General features: G+C 40.9%; 1 protein-coding gene across 1 annotated transcript in view; it reads left to right on the top strand.

Moving 5' to 3' along the window:
- Window positions 1-22,989, top strand: part of LOC128685932 (uncharacterized protein CG43867) — a 1,104,857-nt gene that overhangs the window by 619,769 nt on the left and 462,099 nt on the right. Inside the window, exon 11 of the mRNA XM_070083118.1 lies at window positions 327-446. Within this exon, the coding sequence (XP_069939219.1) occupies window positions 327-446 (120 nt within the window). The remainder of the gene's footprint in view (window positions 1-326; window positions 447-22,989) is intronic.

The following is a 22,989-nucleotide window of genomic DNA, read 5'->3' as shown; positions in this document are numbered from 1 at the left end:
TATAGTTTTAATTTCTGCTTGCATTGTAATATTTTAGTAGCTTGCTATTAGAGAGGTTTTAATTTTCATTCAGCATACATAAATGTCGATATAGATGCAAAATTAGCACATGTAACTGGTGTGTACAGTACTTTCGATTAATGATGAGGCTTGAATTTATGGGTACATTATTTTCTGCATGCTGTCATCAGGGTTTTTGGGCATACTGTATTTGCACATACATATTTTGTTTAGTATATAATTTGCATCACTTTGGCGTTTACTCATCATTATCTTTTGGGTTGCTTTTGTTTTATGCAGGTTTTGTGTTTGTTCTTATTTCGCAGAAAGCCACCGGTTATCTCAGGACACAGCTGATTATGCTGACTATGCCATCCCACCTGATGCTATGCCAGAGTCTCTGCAACATTCTATACCAGATTCTATACCAACCCTTATACTTCTGGGTCTGTGTAAATTTTACTTTTATAATTTTGTTGCTCTTTAGTTTGTGATGAAACTGTACTGTTTTGATGAGCCTTTTATTTATATTTTATTCCTCTTAATTTTTCTTACCTGTTAAAAAAGTTTGTTAAATGATAAGTGTGTGTTATATTAAGTTGTGGTTGCAGACCCTAATATATAACATTCACTGAAGATGCATAACATTGCCTTGTCATGAATTATTATTATAGTGGAACCCCAAAAGTTTAGTTTGTTCAAAGGCAGAGGTAGTCCGAGGTTTGGGTCTGTCCAGTGAAACCAGCTAAGTGTACAGTGGAACCTCGTTTTTCGGCTGTAATCCATTCCAGGTCGGCCTAAATTCAAAACGGCCTAAATTCGAAGCAATATTTCCCATAAGAATTAATGTAAATACAATTAATCCATTTTAGATGCCCAAAAATATTAACAAAAAATACATTTTTTAAAGATGAAGTATAGTTTTACATACACAAAACAATAAGAACTAAATTAGTACATGAGCAATTAAATTACTATTATATACCTTTATTGAAGACTCTTGTTGACTTATGGAAGATAGGAAGGAGGAGAGAGGGAGTTGGAGTTATTGTTTGGAAGGGGAAATCCCGCTCCATAAGGACGTCAGGTAACAAGTCCCGCTCTGGGGTTACTTCCCTTCTTTGTCTTTTAATGCCACTAGGACCAGCTTGAGAGACACTGGATGCCTGTCACACAAAATAACTGTCCAGATTGCTCTGTTTCTGGCATCTCTCTTAAGTTTTCCCTAAAATGGGACAAGGTTTTGTCACTGAAGATGTTGCAGATATGGCTTGTTTCAGCTGGTCAGGGTGATATTTCTCTACAAAAGTTTGCAACTCGTTCCACTTTGCATGCATGTCCTTAATCACTGAAGAAGGCACATCCTTCCCTCTCTCTTCCTCCTCCTCTGCTGAAGCAGGTTCCTCAGCTGTGGTCTGTTACTCTTCCAGTTGAAGGTGTTGCAGCTCTTCAGTGGTTAGCTCTTCCCTGTGGTCCTCTAATTCTTCCACATCCTTGCCACTCACATCCAACCCCAATGCCACAGTAGATTCCACAACAGGCAGAGGGTAGACAGGGTCAGCCTCAAACCCTTCAAAATCCTTCTCGAGGACACACACTGGCCACAATTGTCTCCAGGAAAAGTTCAGAGTCCTGGAAGTCACTCCCTGCCAAGCCTTACCTATAAGGCTTATTCAATGGAGGATATTGAAGTGATGCCTCCAGAACTCTCTTAGGGTCAATTCAGTGTCCAAGGTCACTTCAAAGCACTTTTGAAGCACTGCTTTTGTGTAGAGTTTTTTGAAGTTAGAAATGACCTGCTGGTCCATGGGCTGGATGAGAGGAGTGGTGTTAGGAGGCAAGAGGTTCAGTGTTATAAAACTGAAATCTCTAGACAATTGGTCTACCAAGTTTGGAGGATGAGCAGGAGCATTGTCTATTACTTGGAGGCACTTGAGTGGCAATTTCTTTTCCACAAGGTATTTTTTCACACTCAGGCCAAACACTTCATGGACCCAGTCAATGAAAATTTGCCTTGTGACCCATGCCTTAGTCTTAGCCTACCACATCACACACAATCTACTCTTAATAACATTGTTTTTCTCGAACACTCTGGGATTTTCAGAGTCATAAACGAGTAAAGGCTTCACTTTGAAATCCCCACTAGCGTTAGCACAGAACAAAAGAGTTAGCCTGTCTTTCATAGGCTTGTGTCCTGGCAATGCCTTTAACTCCTCCTTGATGTAGGTCCTCTTAGGCATTTTCTTCCAAAAGAGGCCTGTTGCGTCACAATTGAACACTTGTTGGGGTTGGAATTCTTCAGCTTCTACATGCCTCTTGAATTCCTTCACAAATTTTTCAGAAGCACGCTTGTCAGAACTTACAGCCTCGCCATGCCTTACAACAGTGTGTGTGCCACTACGCTTCTTAAATCTCTCAAACCAGCCTCTGCTAGCTTTAAATTCACTAACATCATCACTAGTACCAGGCATTTTCTTTACGAGATCTGCAGGGAACTGTGTTGCCTTTTCACAAATGATCATCTCTGAAACACTATCTCCAGCTAACTGTTTTTCCCTAATCCTCAACAATAACTTCTCCACATCGTCATTTGTTTGTGATCTCTTTTTTGTTAACTTGATTTGTTCTTTCTTTTCCTGGATAGAAGTGGTTGATTTGTTTTTGCCATACATTATGGCAAGTTCCAGCACCCATACACCACTCATATTTTTCTGTTACTTCCTTCTTAAATTCCATCGTGTTTCTCACTTTCTTTACCAGAGGAACTTTACTAGGAACTTTCTTGGGGCCCATGGTGACTTATTTCACAGTCACATTTAATAAAAAAACTCCAAAAGCAATGGATTATAAGGAAATATTTGGATGAGTGCTTGGAGTATATGCTCGCTCGCTGACAGACAAAGGGATAATGACTCGCCAAAGCCCAGCATCCCGGTGGGCTAACGTGTCTAATATGACCGATATACTAGGCAATGGCCGAAATACAGAGCAAAATTCCCGCCGAAAAACTGGCCTAAATACAAATCAGCTGATAAAGTGGCCAAGAAATGAGGTTCCAGTGTAATCGGAAAATTTTGAGGAAAAAATTCCAAGGTAAAACATTGCAGTGAAAGCAAAATGAAAGTGATGCTAGTAATATCTGGTGTGTTTGCCTCTTGAAAAAGTATTTAATACCATATAAACCATATGTTAGGTGAAATATTGATGTTAAATACTGAAATACCTAAAAAATGTGGTTAGTTTGCCATCATCACTTATCAGTGTACCTGTATTAACAATCATTTAACATTTGACACTAATAATTATGTAGTTACCAAGCACTGTGTGGACAGACACACAAGGATGCAAAACAGTCTTTTATTTGGACCTCCTTTTGCTCTAGGTAGAAAAAGCTCAAATAAAGGCTTGTCTTGCATACTTGTGTCTTAATCCACATTCCTGCTAGTGTTACACCTTCCTGCCACCAAGCCCCATCATGTAAATCATGTGTTAGGTAAAGTTATGAAATGAAATATTGCATTTATACACTGAAATTCCTTGGAAATGTAAGGGAGATTTTGACATTATTACTCAGCATCATCAAGTACACCCACTTTAACACTCATTTTAACACTATATGCACCAACATTTAAGGTACGTATACAAGACTGGTAGCTATAATTATTGTCATAAATATACTTTGCAGTTGCTGTCAAAAGAAAGAAATAGTAAACTTTAAGAAAAAAATTACTACTGGAGTTGGTAAGTTTTTGGTCAGACCATATACTGAGTAGGGAGTATTATTATAATTTTTTGAATACTAAAACAAATGTTCTGATTTTTGGGGATATTAGATTCCAGAGTTTTGGTGTTCCACTGTATAGGAGTTGGTGTATTTTGTCTAATGCTCACTTTCCCCTCCCCCTGCCCCCTCCAGAAGCAACATAATTCTCTGTTCCTGGGAACTCTTCTGTCCTCTGCCTTCCCTACATTTCCAGTCTTTCTAATCTCAACAATTCTCTCCATCACTTAGACATCAAGCTTACTTTCCGCCAGACTAACACTCTTCGCACTAATCTCGTTCATACCTCTCCTCCCTCTACAGATGTTCCTGGTGTCTACTCTATTTCTTGCTCCTCCTGTCCTCTTCAGTACTTTGGAGAAACTGGCCGATCTCTTTCTGACAGACTTTGGGAGCACAAAAATAGTGTTAGGCTTGCCGACACTAACAATGCTCTTTTCTGTCACGTCAGAGATCACAGCCATCCTATAGACTGGTCATCTGCTAAAACTGTCTTCCCTACTTCCAACTTTAACAGTCGCCGTCTTGTTGAATCCTCTCTAATACACAACTTTCCTTGTATGAATCTTAGTCCTGACTTCGTCTCTGTAGATGCGTTCCTCTCCCACTACATTGTAAAATGCTACAAACTTCAGAACACCCGTGACTTAACCTGATTCCTCATTTTTTCTTCTCCCTCTTCCCCTTTCCTCTTTCCTTTTTTGTCTTTCTTCTGTCGCGTGTTTCTGTTCCTTCATTATTTATTTCATCACTTCCCCTTCCCCCCACCTTGTGCACTTGCTCTCCCTCTATGGGTACCTAGCTTCCTTGCAGTGCTCTCCTTTCTTTATATTTGACTGGCTCCTCCTCCTCAGTTCCCATTACTACTACTACTTACTACTACTACTACTTACTACTACTACTTACTACACCTGTCCTGGACCTGACTGCTTGGACCTGACTGACCTGACCTGCCACTGACCTGACCACCACTTGATCCACCTGACCACCTGCTTGACCTGACTCTGACCTGACCTGCTGCTGACTTGCTGCTGACCACTGCTGCATCGCTACTGCTGGCTACTTGCTGCTGCTGCAATGCTTGACTGCCTGCTGCTGCTGCTGCTGCACTGACTTTCTGCCTTGCTTGCTACTGCTGCTGCTGCTGCTTGCTACCTGCTGCTGGACTGCTACTGCTTCACTGACTGCTGCACTGCTACTGCACTGACTACTTGCTCCACTGACCTTGCTATTGACTGCTACTTGACCTGACTCACTGCTACAATGCCACTGCATGACTGCCAATGACTTGCATGCTACCTGACTGCCTGCTGACTTGACTGCTGCTGCTTGCTGCTGCTGCACTACGCTACCTGCTGCTTGCTCACTGCAGGCACCTGCTGCATCATACTCACTGCTGCTGCTGCACTGCTGCTGCTTGCTACTTGACTACTACTCACTACATGCTGTTGCTACCTACTTCACCTACCATGCATACCTACCTCCACATCCACTACTCCCACTTACTGCTACTGCTCACTTGCAATCACTAACTACCTGCTACTGCTTGCTACCTACTACGCTGCTACCACTACCTACTGCCTACCACTACTACTACTACTTACTACTACTACAATACCACTACTACTACTAATAACTTACTACTACTACTACCACTCCACTCCACTACTTACTACTGACTACTGTACCATTACTACTACTACTTACCTCAATCCACCACTACTACTACTCACTACCTTACTCCACTTACCGTCCACTACTCTCTCTTCTTCGCTTCTTCTTGTTTTTTCTTCTTTTCGTCTTCTTAGTTCCCCCTACTACTACTACCACCACCTCTTCCTGCCTCTATACAGTGGACCCCTCTGACACCGTTGGCCTTACGTGAATAATTAAATCCCCATACCTGATAACTACTTACTACTACTACTACTACTACTTACTACTACTAACTACTACTACTTACTACTAACTACTACTACTTACTACTACTACTACTACTTACTACTACTACTACTTACTACTACTACTACTTACTACTACTACTACTAACTACTTACTACTACTAACTACTACTACTACTACTTACTACTACTACTATTACTTACTACTACTACTACTTACTACTACTACTACTTACTACTACTACTACTTACTGCTACTACTTTTCTTCTTTTTCTTCTTCGTCTTCTTCGTTTTTTCTTCTTCGTCTTCTTCTTAGTTCCCCCTACTACTACTACCACCACCTCTTCCTGCCTATATACAGTGGACCCCCGCATACCGTTGGCCTTACGTAACATTAAATCCCCATACCGATACATTTTATCGCTAAGATTTTGCCTCGCATACCGCTAAAAAACCCGCTCAACGCTGTTCGTCCGAGACACGTCTAATGTACTTACTACTACTACTACTACTTACTACTACTACTACTTACTACTACTTACTACTTACTACTACTACTACTACTTACTACTACTACTACTACTGCTTACTACTACTTACTACTACTACTACTTACTACTACTACTACTTACTACTACTACTTACTACTACTACTTCTTTTTCTTCTTCGTCTTCTTCGTTTTTTCTTCTTCGTCTTCTTCTTCGTCTTCTTCTTTGTCTTCTTCTTCTTCAGTTCCCCCTACTACTACTACCACCACCTCTTCCTGCCTATTTTACAGTGGACCCCCGCATACCGTTGGCCTTACATAACGTTAAATCCGCATACCAATACATTTTATCGCTAAGATTTTGCCTCGCATACCGCTAAAAAACCCGCTCAACGCTGTTTGTCCGAGACGCGTCTAATGTGCGGCCTGAGCCAGCCTCACATGTTCCGCCGGTGGCATTGTTTACCAGCCAGCCTCCGTGGTAACATCCAAGAAGCATATAATCGGAACATTTCGTATTATTAGTGTTTTTGGTGATTTTATCTGCAAAATAAGTGACCATGGGCCCCAAGAAAGCTTCTAGTGCCAACCCTACAGCAATAAGGGTGAGAATTACTATAGAGATGAAGAAAGAGATCATTGATAAGTATGAAAGTGGAGTGCGTGTCTCTGAGCTGGCCAGGTTGTATAATAAACCCCAATCAACCATCGCTACTATTGTGGGCAACAAAACGGCAATCAAGGAAGCTGTTCTTGCCAAAGGTTCAACTGTGTTTTTGAAACAGAGATTGCAAGTGATGGAAGATGTTGAGAGACTCTTATTGGTATGGATAAATGAAAAACAGCAGGAGATAGCATCTCTCAAGTGATCATAAGTGAAAAGGCTAGGAAGTTGCATCAGGATTTAATTAAAAAAATGCCTGCAACTAGTGATGATGTGAGTGAATTTAAGGCCAGCAAAGGTTGGTTTGAGAGATTTAAGAAGCGTAGTGGCATACATAGTGTGATAAGGCATAGTGAGGCTGCCAGTTCAGACCACAAAGCAGCTGAAAAATATGTGCAGGAATTCAAGGAGTACATAGACAGTGAAGGACTGAAACCTGAACAAGTGTTTAATTGTGATGAAACAGGCCTGTTTTGGAAGAAAATGCCAAGCAGGACCTACATTACTCAGGAGGAAAAGGCACTCCCAGGACATAAGCCTATGAAAGACAGGCTTACTCTGTTGATGTGTTCCAATGCTAGTGGTGATTGCAAAGTGAAGCCTTTATTAGTGTATCACTCATAAACTCCCAGAGCATTCAGGCAAAAGAATATCCTCAAAGCTAATTTGTGTGTGCTGTGGAGGGCAAACAGTAAGGCATGGGTCACTAGGGACTTTTTCTATGACTGGTTACACCATGCATTTGCCCCCAATGTGAAAGATTACCTAACTGAAAAGAAATTAGACCTTAAGTGCCTCCTGGTGTTAGACAATGCCCCTGGTCATCCTACAGACGTGGCAGAGCGACTTTATGGGGACATGAACTTCATTAAGGTGAAGTTTTTGCCTCCTAATACCACTCCTCTCCTGCAGCCCATGGACCAGCAGGTTATTGCAAACTTCAAAAAACTGTACACAGAAGCTCTGTTTGAAAGGTGCTTTGTAGTGACCTCAGAAACTCAACTGACTCTAAGAGAGTTTTGGAGAGAGCACTTTAATATCCTCAATTGTGTAAACCTTATAGGTAAGGCTTGGGAGGGAGTGACTAAGAGGACCTTGAACTCTGCTTGGAAGAAACTGTGGCCAGAATGTGTAGACCAAAGGGATTTTGAAGGGTTTCAGGCTAACCCTGAGAGGAGTATGCCAGTTGAGGAATCCATTGTGGCATTGGGAAAGTCCTTGGGGTTGGAGGTTAGTGGGGATGATGTGGAAGAGTTGGTGGAGGAGGACAATGAAGAACTAACCACTGATGAGCTGCTAGATCAACTTCAACAGCAAGAGGCCAGACCTGAGGAAACTGGTTTGGAGGAGGGGAGAGAGAAATTGAAGAAGTTGCCTACTACAAAGATTAAGGAAATCTGTGCAATGTGGCTGAAAGTGCAAACCTTTATGGATGAAAATCACCCTCACACAGCTATTGCAAGCCGTGTTGGTGACTATTATACTGACAATGTTGTGAAACACTTCAGGGAAGTCATAAAGGAACGAGAGGTACAGGCCACTATGGACAGATATGTTGTGCGACAGAAGTCCAGTGACTCTGAAGCTGGTCCTAGTGGCATTAAAAGAAGAAGGGAAGTAACCCCAGAAAAGGACTTGACACCTCAAGTCTTAATGGAAGGGGATTCCCCTTCTAAACACTAAGACTCTCTCCTCCTCCCATCCCATCAATCATCACCAGATCTTCAATAAAGGTAAGTGTCATGTAATTGTGCATGCCTTTTTCAGTTTGTGTGTATTAAAATTAATATTTCATGTGGTAAAATTTTTTTTTTTCATACTTTGAGGTGTCTTGCACGGATTAATTTGATTTCCATTATTTCTTATGGGGAAAATTCATTCGCATAATGATAATTTCGCATAACAATGAGCTCTCAGGAACGGATTAATATCGTTATGCGGGGGTCCACTGTATAGCTGTCCTGCTCCACTTCTGGTTAGTGTGAATGGTTCAAGTCTGACCGAAATGTCGCCGTAAGCTCCTCTCTTCTATGTGCGGGTTATTTATGTATCATTCCAGTCATGGTATTGTGCCTTTTTTTGTTATTCAACATAATTTTTTTTTTTCATTTTTAGCACTTTAGTGAAGTTGTTAGTACTGTATAAAAGTATTGATTGTGCATGCAAAATCAAGTACTGGGGTACAGGGCATGTATAAATTCAATCCACAGGAGAGAAGGGGAGGGCTGTTGCTATGGTTTGGATATTGGATACACCTGGTATTGTGGTGTAAAATACCTAAAAACAGATAGGAGACACATGTAAAAGCACAGGCATGTGACCAACACAGGCTTCTAGTGCATGTATAGCTGACTTGTATAACAGTGGTGTGAGGGTTGATTGTTGGGTTGAGGGGTGTATTAGTGAAGGAGCTGTATGAACCCTGCTCCTGTAACTGTGGAACCATTATCACATAAATCTGACAAATATAAATCTGTTTCCATATAGACTCTTCAGGGATTTTTTTTTTTTTTTTTTAACAAGTATGCCGTCTCCCACCGAGACAAGGTTACCCAAAAAGAAAGAAAATCTCCAAAAAGAAAATACTTTCAACATCATTCAACACTTTCACCTCACTCACACATAATCACATTTTTGCAGAGGTACTCAGAATACAACAGTTTAGAAGCATATATGTAAAAAGATACACAACATATCTCTCCAAACTGCCAATATCCAAAACCCCTCCTTTAAAGTGCAGGCATTGTACTTCCCATTTCCAGGACTCCAGTCCGGCTATATAAAAATAACCGGTTTCCCAGAATCCCTTCGCTAAATATTACCCTGCTCACCCCCGAACAGCTCGTCAGGTCCCAAATACCATTCGTCTGCATTCACTCCTATCTAACAAGCTCACGCATGCTTGCTGGAGGCCCAAGCCCCTCGCCCACAAAACCTCCTTTACCCCCTCCCTCCAACCTTTTCGAGGATGACCCCTACCCCGCCTTCCTTTCCCTACAGATTTATACGCTCTCCACGTCATTCTACTTTGATCCATTCTCTCTAAATGACCAAACCACCTCAACAACCCCTCTTCAGCTCTCTTACTAATACTTTTATTAACTCCACACCTTCTCCTAATTTTCACACTCCGAATTTTCTGCATAATATTTACACCACACATTGCCCTTAGACAGGACATCTCCACTGCCTCCAACCGCCTCCTCGCTGCAGCATTTACAACTCAAGCTTCACACCCATATAAGAGTGTTGGTACCACTATACTTTCATATATTCCCTACTTTGCCTCCATAGATAACGTTTTTTTGTTTCCACATATACCTCAACGCACCACTCGCCTTTTTTCCTTCATCAATTCTACGATTAATCTCATCCTTCATAAATCCATCCGCAGACACGTCAACTCCCAAATATCTGAAAACATTCACTTCTTCCATACTACTCCTCCTCCAATTTGATATCCAATTTTTCTTTATCTAAATCATTTGATACCCTCATCACCTAACTCTCTTCTATGTTCACTTTCAACTTTCTACCTTTACACACGCTCCCAAACTCGTCCACTAGCCTTTGCAATTTTTCTTTAGAATCTCCCATAAGCATAGTATCATCAGCAAAAAGTAACTGTCAATTCCCATTTCGAATTTGATTCCCATAATTTAATCCCACCCCTCTCCCGAACACCCTGGCATTTACTTCTTTTACAACCCCATATATAAATATATTAAACAACCATGGTGACATTACACATCCCTGTCTAAGACCTACTTTTACCGGGAAGTAGTCTCCCTCTCTTCTACACACCCTAACGTGTACCTCACGATCCTCATAAAAACTCTCTACAGTATTTAGTAACTTACCACCTATTCCATATACTTGCAACATCTGACACATTGCTCCCCAATCCACATATGCCCTTTCTAAATCCATAAATGCGATAAAAACTTCCCTACCTTTATCTAAATACTGCTCACATTTATGCTTTGATGTAAACACTTGATCTACACATCCCCTATCCACTCTAAAACCTTGCTCATCCATAATCCTACATTCCGTCTTACCTCTAATTCTTTCAATAATAACCCTACCGTACACTTTTCCTGGTGTACTCAGTAAACTAATTCTTCTATAATTTTTACAATCTCTTTTGTCCCCCTTCCCTTTATATAAAGAAACTATACATGCTCTCTGCCAATCCCTAGGTACCTTCCCCTCTTTTGTACATTTATTAAACAAAAGTACCAACCACTCTAACACTATATCCACCCTGCTTTTAACATTTCTGTCATGATCCCGTCAGTTCTAGCTGCTTTACCCCCTTTCATTCTACATAATGCCTCATGCACTTCCCCCACACTCACAGCCTGCTCTTCTTTACTTCTAAAAGATAGTATACCTCCCTGGCCAATGCATGAAATTACCGCTGTTGTGATAGAAACACAGGCCTTATCTCTAGGCTTTATTGAACATAGAATCTTCATAGTACTTCTGCAACAACAAAATATAATGACTAGTACATCTAATAACGGCTTCTACAGGGATGGTGATGTCTTGCATATGTCAAGAGAAAAGTTATAACTATAGGCCACTTATTTAAACTCACCATGTAATCTGCATCACTAATATATGGATAGAAGAGAAGAGAATCACACACCATGTGTTGGCACCCATGACACACACCAAACTGTTGTTGTTGTTAAGGGCCCCGAGAGGTGGTGCAGTATTATCCTGCTGCTGCTCCCCATGGGAGCAGTATCGCTACAACCGCCTCCCTTTCTTTGTCGACATTTATAAGTTCCTCAAAATATTTCCACCATCTACCCAATACTTCCATCTCCCCATCTACTAACTCCCCTACTCTGTTTTTTAACTGACAAATCCATTCGTTCCCTAGGCTTTTTTTTAACTTGTTTGACTCGCTTCAAAATTTTTTTTCTTATTTTCATTAAAATTTCTTGACAGTGCCTCTCCCACTCTATCATCTGCTCTCCATTTGCACTCTCTCTTCACCTTTCTTTTACTCTCCATATAATCTACTCTTCTTATAACACTTCTGCTTTGTAAAAACCTTTCGTAAGCTACCTTTTTCTCTTTTATCGCACCCTTTACTTCATCATTTCACCAATTGCTCCTCTTTCCTCCTGCACCCACCCTCCTATAACCACAAACTTCTGCCCCACATTCTAATACTGCATTTTTAAAACTATTCCAACCCTCTTCAACCCCCCCCCCCCCACTAATCATACTTGCACTAGCCCACCTTTCTGTCAATAGTTGCTTGTATTCCCAAGTTTCAGTCCTTTAACCCCTTGACTGTTGCAACCCCAAATCCTGAGGTCATTCTCCTGGTGTCGCAAAATTTAAAAAAAAAAAAAAAAAAAAAAAAACTTATGAATTGATAGAGAATCTTCTCCTGACTGTGATGACACCAAAAGAATGAAATTTGCTGGAAAACTGACGGAATTATGCTCTCGCGAAGTTAGCGAACTCGGCAATATTTACGAATCGGCGATTTCGCCCACTCTGAGCCCTATTTTCAGCTAATTCCATTGTTCCAGTCGACCAAACTCGTAGCTATTTCTTTAGAACTCCATTTTTTTTATCGATTGACTGAGTACAAGAAACTACCCAATAACGTTGTCAGAAATTTGCAATTTGGACAATTTCGCGAAAATTAAAAATGACAATTTCAAAATAGGGTCCAGAATGAGCAATGCAGACATTCCTGGCTCAAAAGTAACATTTTCTTTGTTCATCAGTCATGTCTCCAGGCCCCTCCGATTACTCTTGCTTTCTATTTTGAATTTTTATTCAAACAAAAACTAGAAGATTTACTGTTATGCAGACTACTGCAATATTCAAAGTTTATTCTCTATAATGATTACAGTGTTGAATTTACAGAATTTGGTTGTTGTAATAATTGTATAAATAATGTCAACCCATTCATGACTGCATATTAGAATGGCTACTTGGACATTTATTGGAAAATGACATCATTTGTTGAGATATGGGTTACCAGCTAAGTTTATAATTTTAAATATAGGGAATGCTCAGCTGATAAAAGACAACAAATTGTCTACACAGCCGCCCCTGCAGACGAGGTCTTGAATTGTTGTCATGGCCCGGTGGCCTGGTGGCTAAAGCTCCCGCTTCACACACGGAGGGTCCGGGTTCGATTCCTGGCGGGTGGAAACATTTCGACGCTTTTCCTTACACCTGTTGTCCTGTTCACCTAGCAGCAAATAGGTACCTGGGTGTTAGTCGACTGGTGTGGGTCGCATCCTGGGGGACAAGATTAAGGACCCCAATGGAAATAAGTTAGACAGTCCTCGATGACGCACTGACTTTCTTGGGTTATCCTGGGTGGCTAACCCTCTGGGGTTAAAAATCCGAACGAAATCTTATCTTATCTTATCTCAACGGCCTGTAATAGATCATATTACGTAAACAATAAATTACCCCTAGGGGGTGTTATGTCAGCATATTTCATTCACTGATTGCTGACAAACTTACTTGTGTGGACTCGAAAGTCTGCACCTCACTGCCGACTATAGGTTGATTACAAACTCCTTGCAACACAAGAACTGCACAGTCCCCTGTACTACAAGAAATAAGTAACCCACCTTGCTCTTGTAGCATGAGCTATGGTGTTCTTCACACCTTCGACAGGTATCGGTGACTTGATAGAAGCTGAAGTGTCCTTGGATGTCCATGTCTTCCATAGTCTAGGAATACGCACACTGGTACACTATGTTCCACAAGATTTGTCTTTTTTGTTCACAATCTTATCACTGTAGAAGCTGATCACACTTCTCTGTAAGTGTTTATTGTGTTTTGTGAGACACTTTGTTCACACTAACGCACGGATCAGTGTTCTTTGTTGGTTATCCTGGCGTCAGTGTGACTCTCAGTAGAGTTGGAAGTAATCTGAAGATGCCACAGCCTCCTACACCATCACTGCCCCTAGCACATAAAGGAAAAGCTGACCTAGTACTTTTTCTTCCTTGCCACTTCCTCCATGAAGCAAAGCAGAATGTTTGATTCTTGCTGTCTTAAGCATAGACAACAATGTACACTATCTTTACCAAGGTAATAAAGTGGAAGCAGGATTTTCCTTAATTGTCCTGCTAAGGTAAGAGATGGACTGTCTTTTATTAAATTACACTTTGCAACACTGGAGTCTTGCACGGAGCGGCGGTCGCTTGACCACGTCGCATACTGGTACTGCATCTGGGATCAATTACTTGCTGTAGCAGTAAACAAGATGCTTGCCCATTCTGAGAGGGCTGGGCCCCTCAGGGCTGAAGGGGGCTGATACCCCTCTCCTGGAGAAAATTTCTCCACATTTGTTTACTTTTGAACATCAGCAAAAATCAAACATTTCCCCTACTTTCAGCTCCATTTCAAGGTTCTTTTCATAGTAAAACCAATCAAAATACCTTCATTTCTATAATATGTTTTCCATTCTATCAAATGAGACCAAGAAAATGAGAATATAACCATAAATACTATATGAAAATAGACCACAAACAAAGTCAGCATTTTAATTAAAAAATTTTTGTTTTTTTTCTCATTATGCACTGCGTGCTGCAGGATTTTTTTTTATATGGTGCACCCTGACCACACAGGCCTATTCTCTCACATGTCGGCCTTCCAGCTTTCTCCTGCTTGATTGGAAGCGGCTAGAATTTGAATATACAGTGGAACCTCTACTTGCGAGCGTGTCCACGTGCGAGTTTTTCCAAATACGAGCAGTCGACGGGTGGATTTTTTGCTTCCATACACGAGCAAAATTTCCATAAGCAAGCAGACATCATGGCAGATTCCTTGACACTGGTGAGGGGCTCTAACTCTTGATCTCGGAATTTATATCTCATTTGTTTGTTGGACTATCTTACTGAAACTTGGGCAATGTATGATAGAAAGATGCTTCTTAACATAAGAACATAAGAAAACATAAGAAAGGAGGAACACTGCAGCAGGCCTGTTGGCCCATACTAGGCAGGTCCTTTACAATTCATCCCACTAACAAACATTTGACCAACCCAATTTTCAATGCTACCCAAGAAATAAGCTCTGATGTGCAAGTCCCACTCAAATCCAACCCCTCCCACTCATGTACTTATCCAACCTAAATTTGAAACTACCCAAAGTCCTAGCCTCAATAACCCAACTAGGTAGACTGTTCCACTCATCAACTACCCTATTTCCAAACCAATACTTTCCTATGTCCTTTCTAAATCTAAACTTATCTAATTTAAATCCATTACTGCGGGTTCTCTCTTGGTGAGATATCCTCAAGACCTTGTTAATATCCCCTTTATTAATACCTATCTTCCACTTATACACTTCGATCAGGTCTCCCCTCATTCTTCGTCTAACAAGTGAATGTAACTTAAGAGTCTTTAATCTTTCTTCATAAGGAAGATTTCTAATGCTATGTATTAATTTAGTCATCCTACGCTGAATGTTTTCTAACGAATTTATGTCCATTCTGTAATATGGAGACCAGAATTGAGCTGCATAATCTAGGTGAGGCCTTACTAATGATGTATAAAGCTGCAGTATGACCTCTGGACTTGTGTTGCTTACACTTCTTGATATAAATCCCAGTAATCTATTTGCCTTATTATGCACGCTTAGGCATTGCTGTCTTGGTTTAAGGTTGCTGCTTACCATAACCCCCAAGTCCTTTTTGCAATCTGTATGGCTAAATTCTACATTATTTAACTTATAAGTGCTAGGGTTATGGACACTCCCGAGCTTCAGAACCTTGCATTTATCTACATTGAACTGCATCTGCCACTTTTCTGACCAAGAGTAGAGTTTGTCTAAATCCTCCTGAAGTTCCCTAACATCTACGTTTGAATCAATTATCCTACCTATCTTCGTGTCATCAGCGAATTTGCTCATATCACTAGTAATTCCTTCATCAAGATCATTGATATATATTATAAACAACAACGGGCCCAAGACTGATCCCTGTGGAACGCCACTTGTTATTGAACCCCACTCGGATTTAACCCCATTTATGGACACCCTCTGCTTCCTGTCTGTGAGCCATGATTCGATCCACGAGAGCACCCTTACCCCAATGCCATGAGCTGCTACTTTCTTCAACAGTCTTTGGTGCGGAACTCTAAGTAAATAATATCAAATTCTTTATCATGGTCAACAGCCTCAAAAGCTTTACTGAAGAAAGTTAATAAATTAGTTAGACAAGACCGGCCTCTTGTTAATCCATGCTGAGTATCATTAATCAAGCTATGCTTATCGAGATGGCTTCTTATAATCTCAGCTATAATTGACTCTAGTAATTTGCCTACAATTGAGGTCAGGCTTATTGGGCGGTAATTTGACGGTAACGACTTGTCCCGTTTTAAAAATAGGAATTATATTAGCCATCTTCCACATATCAGACACTACACCTGTTTGAAGAGATAAATTAAAAATATTAGTTAATGGTTCACAGACTTCCATTTTGCATTCCTTAAGAACCCTTGAAAAACCCTCATCAGGACCCGGTGACTTATTTTGCTTCAGTCGGTCTATCTGCTTCACAACCATTTCACTAGTGACTGTGATGTTACATAATTTATCTTCTTCTGGCCCACTATAAAAATTAATTGCTGGAATATTATTAGTGTCTTCCTGTGTAAAAACCGAGAGAAAATAATTATTTAAAATCGAGCACATTTCATTCTCTTTGTCAGTAAGATGCCCATAGTTATTTTTAAGGGGATCTATCTTATCTCTAACTTTTATTCTATATACCTGGAAAAAACTTTTTGGGTTAGTTTTAGAATCCCTAGCAACTTTAATTTCATAGTCCCTTTTAGCTTTTCTTATCCCCTTTTTAATGTCCCTCTTAATGTCAATATACTGATTCATAAGATGACCCTCGCCTCTTTTGATACACCTATAAATTCCTTTCTTATGCCCTAGTAGATATTTCAGCCTATTATTCATCCATTTTGGGTCATTTCTATTTGATCTAATTTCTTTATAAGGGATAAATGTTCTTTGAGCAGCATGTATAGTGTTCAGAAAACTGTCATATTGATAGCTCTCTTCGTTACCCCAGTCAACAGATGATAAGTGTTCTCTAAGCCCATCGTAATCTGCTAAGCGAACATCAAAAATGAAAGAAATATGAGCATAAATAATGGAGTTTACTTCTCAGCAATTAGCCACCTCTTAGCGGTAATTTTGATTGTTTTTTATGGTTGTATTCTCGTTTTTTTGGTCTCATTTGATAGAATGGAAGATATATTACAGAAATAGATATGATTTTGATTGCTCTCATGATGAAAAGTACCTTGAAATTGAGCTCAACCTAGGAGAAATGGTCCATTGCTTGGCTGTTTCAGAATAAACAAATGAAGTCACTGTCCATTCCAGTATGCAGTCGTGAATGGGTTGACATTATTTATACAATTATTGCAATAAGGGTTAACAGTAAATCTTATATTTTTTGTGTGAATAAAAATTACAAACTATATAATAATAATAATAATAATAATAATAATAATAATAATAATAATAATAATAATAATAATAATATGTACAGTGGTCCCTCAATTTTCGTCCTTAATCCGTTCCAGGAAGTGGGACTATTACCGAAATAGACGATTTTTTAATCAATTTTCCCCATAAGAAATAATGTAAATCCAATTAATTTGTTCCAGACACCCAGAAGTATCAACAACAATTTTTTTTTTTTTTTTACCTAAAAGATAGATTTACATGCACAAAAGAATGAACATTCAACATGACAGTTACCTTTATTGAAGGGTGTTGATGAATAGAAGACAGGGAAGAGGAGAGAGGGAAGAGAGGTTATTGTTTGGAAGGGGAATCCCCCTCCATAAGGACTCTAGGTAACTTCAGGGGTCACTTCCCTAGGATAAATATAGATTTACATGCAGAAAAAAAAATGCCAAGCACTAATAAAATGTATAAATGAACATCGGTAATAGGGGTAGTTGATGAGTGGAACGGTGTGCCTAGTAAGGTGATCGAAGCTAAAACATTGGGTAGTTTGAAATTTAGGTTGGATAAATACATGAGTGAGAGGGGTTGGATTTGAGTCGGACTTGCACCTGAGCTTATTGCTTGGGTAGCATTTGTTCTGTTAGTGGGTTGGATTTGTGAAGGACTGGCCTAGTATGGGCCAGCAGGCCTGTTGCAGTGTTCCTCCTTTCTTATGTTCTAAAAGCTATGGCTTGGGTAGTTTCAAATTTAGGTTGGATAAATACACGAGTGAGAGGGGTTGGATTTGAGTCGGACTTGCACCTGAGCTTATTGCTTGGGTAGCATTTGTTCTGTTAGTGGGTTGGATTTGTGAAGGACTGGCCTAGTATGGGCCAGCAGGCCTGTTGCAGTATTCCTACTTTCTTAAGTTATGTTCTTATTTAAGTGAATCACGATTAATTGGTATCACTGGTAGCGGGGTGTATGAATGGTACACGTTTTCGGAGGCTTCTTACTTTATTGTTAAGTCGTGGTGGGTACACAGGCTTGTGTGTTGTGCCCATGGCCCGGGAGGGCCATCCCACGAGAGAGAGCTACTAGTAGGCCTTATGTCTTCCTGCTAGGCCGCTGTGTGAGAGAGGGTGTGGGACCAGCATCCCAGACCTGGAGCAGGCCCAGAGGGCAGCACCTTAGTGGCGCGAAATATGAACTAAGCTGGCAGACAGCATAAGCTGTCTGTGCAGACAGTACAGGCTGTCTACATTTGCTCGGCCACCTACCTCACGGTGGTAAAAGAAACTCGGTCTCTCTCGTAGGAACAGGGCACAGAACACAAAATAAAAACATGTATATACATATGGACATGGAAAAAAAAAACTTCCTACAGGGATGGAAGAAAAAAACATGTGGGGTGTGCTAAACATTGTGGTCAAAGGCAGTGAGCGTCGATGGGCATCACTGCATGCCTTCCTGTGTCTGGACAGATACTGCAACACAGGAGACATCGCTGCGGCTGAGCTGTGACGTAACAGGGTACAGTCTCCTCTGGAACTGTGAAGCAGACATCGTAGGAGTCGCTGCAGGTTTCACTCAAACTGGGGCACGACATACTGGTGCCCTCGAGTGAGGCGTCGTCAAAACTCGGCAACTGGGCAGGACTTCTGGCAAGCGACTCAGGACACTTCTTGACTGGTACTGTCGCTGGGCTGTCTTTGCCGGCGAGCGTGGAGCGAGTCGTGGCAGAGACAACTGGGCGAAACATCTGGGAGTCGTAACAACATACACCAGACTGCAGTGAGCGAGCTAGCAGTCAAAGTGACATCTTTGTGCAGGCTGCTCACTGAAGCTTGTGACACGAGGCTGACACAGCGCCTGCCGACAGGGCTAACTGCGGCTTGATGAGTGTTATTCTCTCGGCAGTTGGAGTTACAGCAGAGGTTAGTCTAAGTGTCCCCAGACTTGTTTCTCTACACATAACTGCATTCTGAAGGTCTGGAGGTGAAGTGAAACAAATCTCGATGGGAATCATAGCAGGTACGATTCTGCAGAACATCACAAGCGACGAGCATAAGAGCTTTCTGTACAAGGGGGCTCGGGCTCAGAGCTGACTGATATCAGCTGTCAAACACACTGGTCACACGGGTGACTTAACACAGTGGTGCTACTCAGGTCTGGCCGCAGACCTCACTTTATTTGCAAAGTCATGGTGGATATACAGGCTTGTGTGTTGTGCCTATGGCCTGGGAGGGCCATCCGACGAGAGAGAGCTACTAGTAGGCCTTGTGTCTTCCTGCTTGGCCGCTGTGTGAGAGAGGGTGTGGGACCAGCATCCCGGACCTGGAGCAGGCTCAGAGGGCAGCACCTTAGTGGTGCGAAATATGAACTAAGCTGGCAGACAGCCTAAACTGTCTGTACAGACAGTACAGGCTGTCTACATTTAACATCACACTTACCAGTAGGGTGATCGAGGCAAGGACCTTGGGTAGCTTTAAGAAGAGATTGGATAAATATATGAGTGGGAGGAGCTGAGTTTGATTTGTGTCATTGGGTACGGGAGTAAATTCTTGGATAGCTTTGGGTAGAGGTCATTTTGATAAGGACCTGCCTTGTATGGGCCAGTAGACCTGCAGTGTTCTTCCATTGTTATGTTTTTAGTGGGAAGGATTGTAAAGGACCTGCCTAGTATGGGCCAACAGGCCTGCTGCAGTGTTTCTCCTTTCTTATGTTCTTATTGGAGACTTGTTTGTGTGAGGGAGGGATGGCAAGTTTATTGTTGGAGAATATGATACTAATATCAACTCTACGGCTTATTTATCTATCACAATTCAACTAATATGACATAATAAACAATATTAATAACATAGAAACATGGAATATACTCTAGAATGAATAAAATAAGTCATTACGTATGTCACGAGAGGTGTTGTGTTGTTGTTGGGTATATAAGGGCCACTGAAAGTAAGCCGTCCATAATGGTGGTGAAGCAGCAGCTGAGGCGGTGGTGTTTTCTGTAGCCCTATATAACTCCAGCAACATTGGAGGAGTTGGTAGAATCGCTGAATCACTAAAGAAGGAACCCTCCACCACCATCACTACGACCTTCTACCACAATTACAACTGTTACCACCATCACTACAACCTTCTACCACCATCATCAACCACTATCACAACTGCTTCCTCTCTACCACCACCACCTTTGTATTTTTCTACAAACTTCGTCGCTCACTGGTAAACAATGGCACACTGGCTGGGAAGGCAGGCCCAGGTGGCTCAGAGCGTGAGTACGCGTCCCGGACGAAGGACGATTAGTGAGTTAATGGACCATTTGCGAGCCAATGTTTAGATGAAATAACGGGACTATTTCCGAAATGGACGACTTTCAGGCCGGACGGTTATTGAGGGACCACTGTATAATAATATGTATAATAATAATAGTATGATGTCACCGTGGTTGTTTAATATATTTTTAGATGGGGTTGTAAGAGAAGTAAATGCGAGGGTCTTGGCAAGAGGCGTGGAGTTAAAAGATAAAGAATCACACATAAAGTGGGAGTTGTCACAGTTGCTCTTTGCTGATGACACTGTGCTCTTGGGAGATTCTGAAGAGAAGTTGCAGAGATTGGTGGATGAATTTGGTAGGGTGTGCAAAAGAAGAAAATGAAAAAGTGAATACAGGAAAGAGTAAGGTTATGAGGATAACAAAAAGATTAGGTGATGAAAGATTGGATATCAGATTGGAGGGAGAGAGTATGGTGGAGGCGAATGTATTCAGATATTTGGGAGTGGACGTGCCAGCGGATGGGTCTATGAAAGATGAGGTAAATCATAGAATTGATGAGGGGAAAAGGGTGAGTGGTGCACTTAGGAGTCTGTGGAGACAAAGAACTTTGTCCTTGGAGGCAAAGAGGGGAATGTATGAGAGTATAGTTTTACCAACGCTCTTATATGGGTGTGAAGCATGGGTGATGAATTTTGCAGCAAGGAGAAGGCTGGAGGCAGTGGAGATGTCATGTCTGAGGGCAATGTGTGGTGTGAATATAATGCAGAGAATTCGTAGTTTGGAAGTTAGGAGGAGGTGCGGGATTACCAAAACTGTTGTCCAGAGGGCTGAGGAAGGGTTGTTGAGGTGGTTCGGACATGTAGAGAGAATGGAGCGAAACAGAGTGACTTCAAGAGTGTATCAGTCTGTAGTGTAAGGAAGGCGTGTGAGCAAAGTAACATTTATGAAGGGGTTCAGGGAAACCGGCAGGCCGGACTTGAGTCCTGGAGATTGGAAGTACAGTGCCTGCACTCTGAAGGAGGGGTGTTAATGTTGCAGTTTAAAAACTGTAGTGTAAAGCACTCTTCTGGCAAGACAGTGATGGAGTGAATGATGGTGAAAGTTTTTCTTTTTTGGGCCACCCTGCATTGGTGGGAATCGGCCAGTGTGATAATAAAATAAATAAATAATACAGTAATAATAATAATAACATAACATGTAAAATAATAATACATATACTATAATAATGTACTACATACAATAATTATAATAATAGATGGCTTCAAAAGGCTGTCACTAGATGGCAATGTTTACCACAACAAAGAGGGAGCAGTTGTGGCTGCCTCCACATGTTACATAATGATGTATTTTATTCATTCTAGAGTATATATCATGTTTCTATGTTATTTATATTGTTTGTTATGTCCTATTAAATGAACTGTGATAGATAAATAAGCCGTATAGATGATATTAGTGAAATTATTCATGAAGTATTTTGCCCGGTCTCCAGACAAACTCTCGTCCACTGCCGACACCACCCATACCACTGCATGAATGACATATTTTATTCATTTTAGAGTATGTATCGGGTTTCTATGTTATTTACATATATTGTTTATTATGTCATATTAGATGAAGTGAGATAGATAAATAAGCCATAGTTGATATTAGCGAAATTATTGAAGTACAGAATTCCACTGGAATGGATTAATTACATTTCAGTTAATTTAAATGAGGAAAATTGACTCTGCAAATGAGCAAATCCAGTTGCGAGCAAGGTCATGGAACGGATTAAACTGGCAAGTAGAGGTTCCACTGTATATACACGTAATATAGCATATAATGAAAGTAGTTAGATTATGTATTGGTGGATAAAAGGTTGATGTGTAGGCTCCAGGATGTACACGTTTATAGAGGGGCAACTGATATATCGGATCATTATTTAGTTGTAGCTACAGTTAGAGTAAGAGGTAAATGGGAAAAGAGGAAAATGGCAACAACAAGTAAGAGAGAGGTGAAAGTGTATAAACTAAGGGAGGAGGAAGTTCGGGTGAGATATAAGCAACTATTGGCAGAAAGGTGGGCTGGTGCAAGTATGAGTAGTGGGGGGAGGGGGGGTTGAAGAGGGTTGAAATAGTTTTAAAAATGCAATATTAGAATGTGGGGCAGAAGTTTGTGGTTATAGGAGGGTGGGTGCAGGAGGAAACAGGAGTGGTTGGTGGAAGGATGAAGTAAAGGTTGTGATAAAAGAGAAAAAGGTAGCTTATGAGAGGTTTTTAAAGAGCAGAAGTGTTATAAGAAGAGTAGAGTATATGGAGAATAAAAGAAAGGTGAAGAGAGTGGTGAGAGTGTGCAAAAGGAGAGCAGATCATAGAGTGGGAGAGGCACTGTCAAGAAGTTTTAATGAAAATAACAAAAAAAT

This window comes from Cherax quadricarinatus, chromosome 9 (genome assembly GCF_038502225.1).
Source record: "Cherax quadricarinatus isolate ZL_2023a chromosome 9, ASM3850222v1, whole genome shotgun sequence".
Taxonomy (NCBI): Eukaryota; Metazoa; Arthropoda; class Malacostraca; order Decapoda; family Parastacidae; genus Cherax; species Cherax quadricarinatus.
This window is presented reverse-complemented; position numbering and strand designations above follow the sequence as displayed.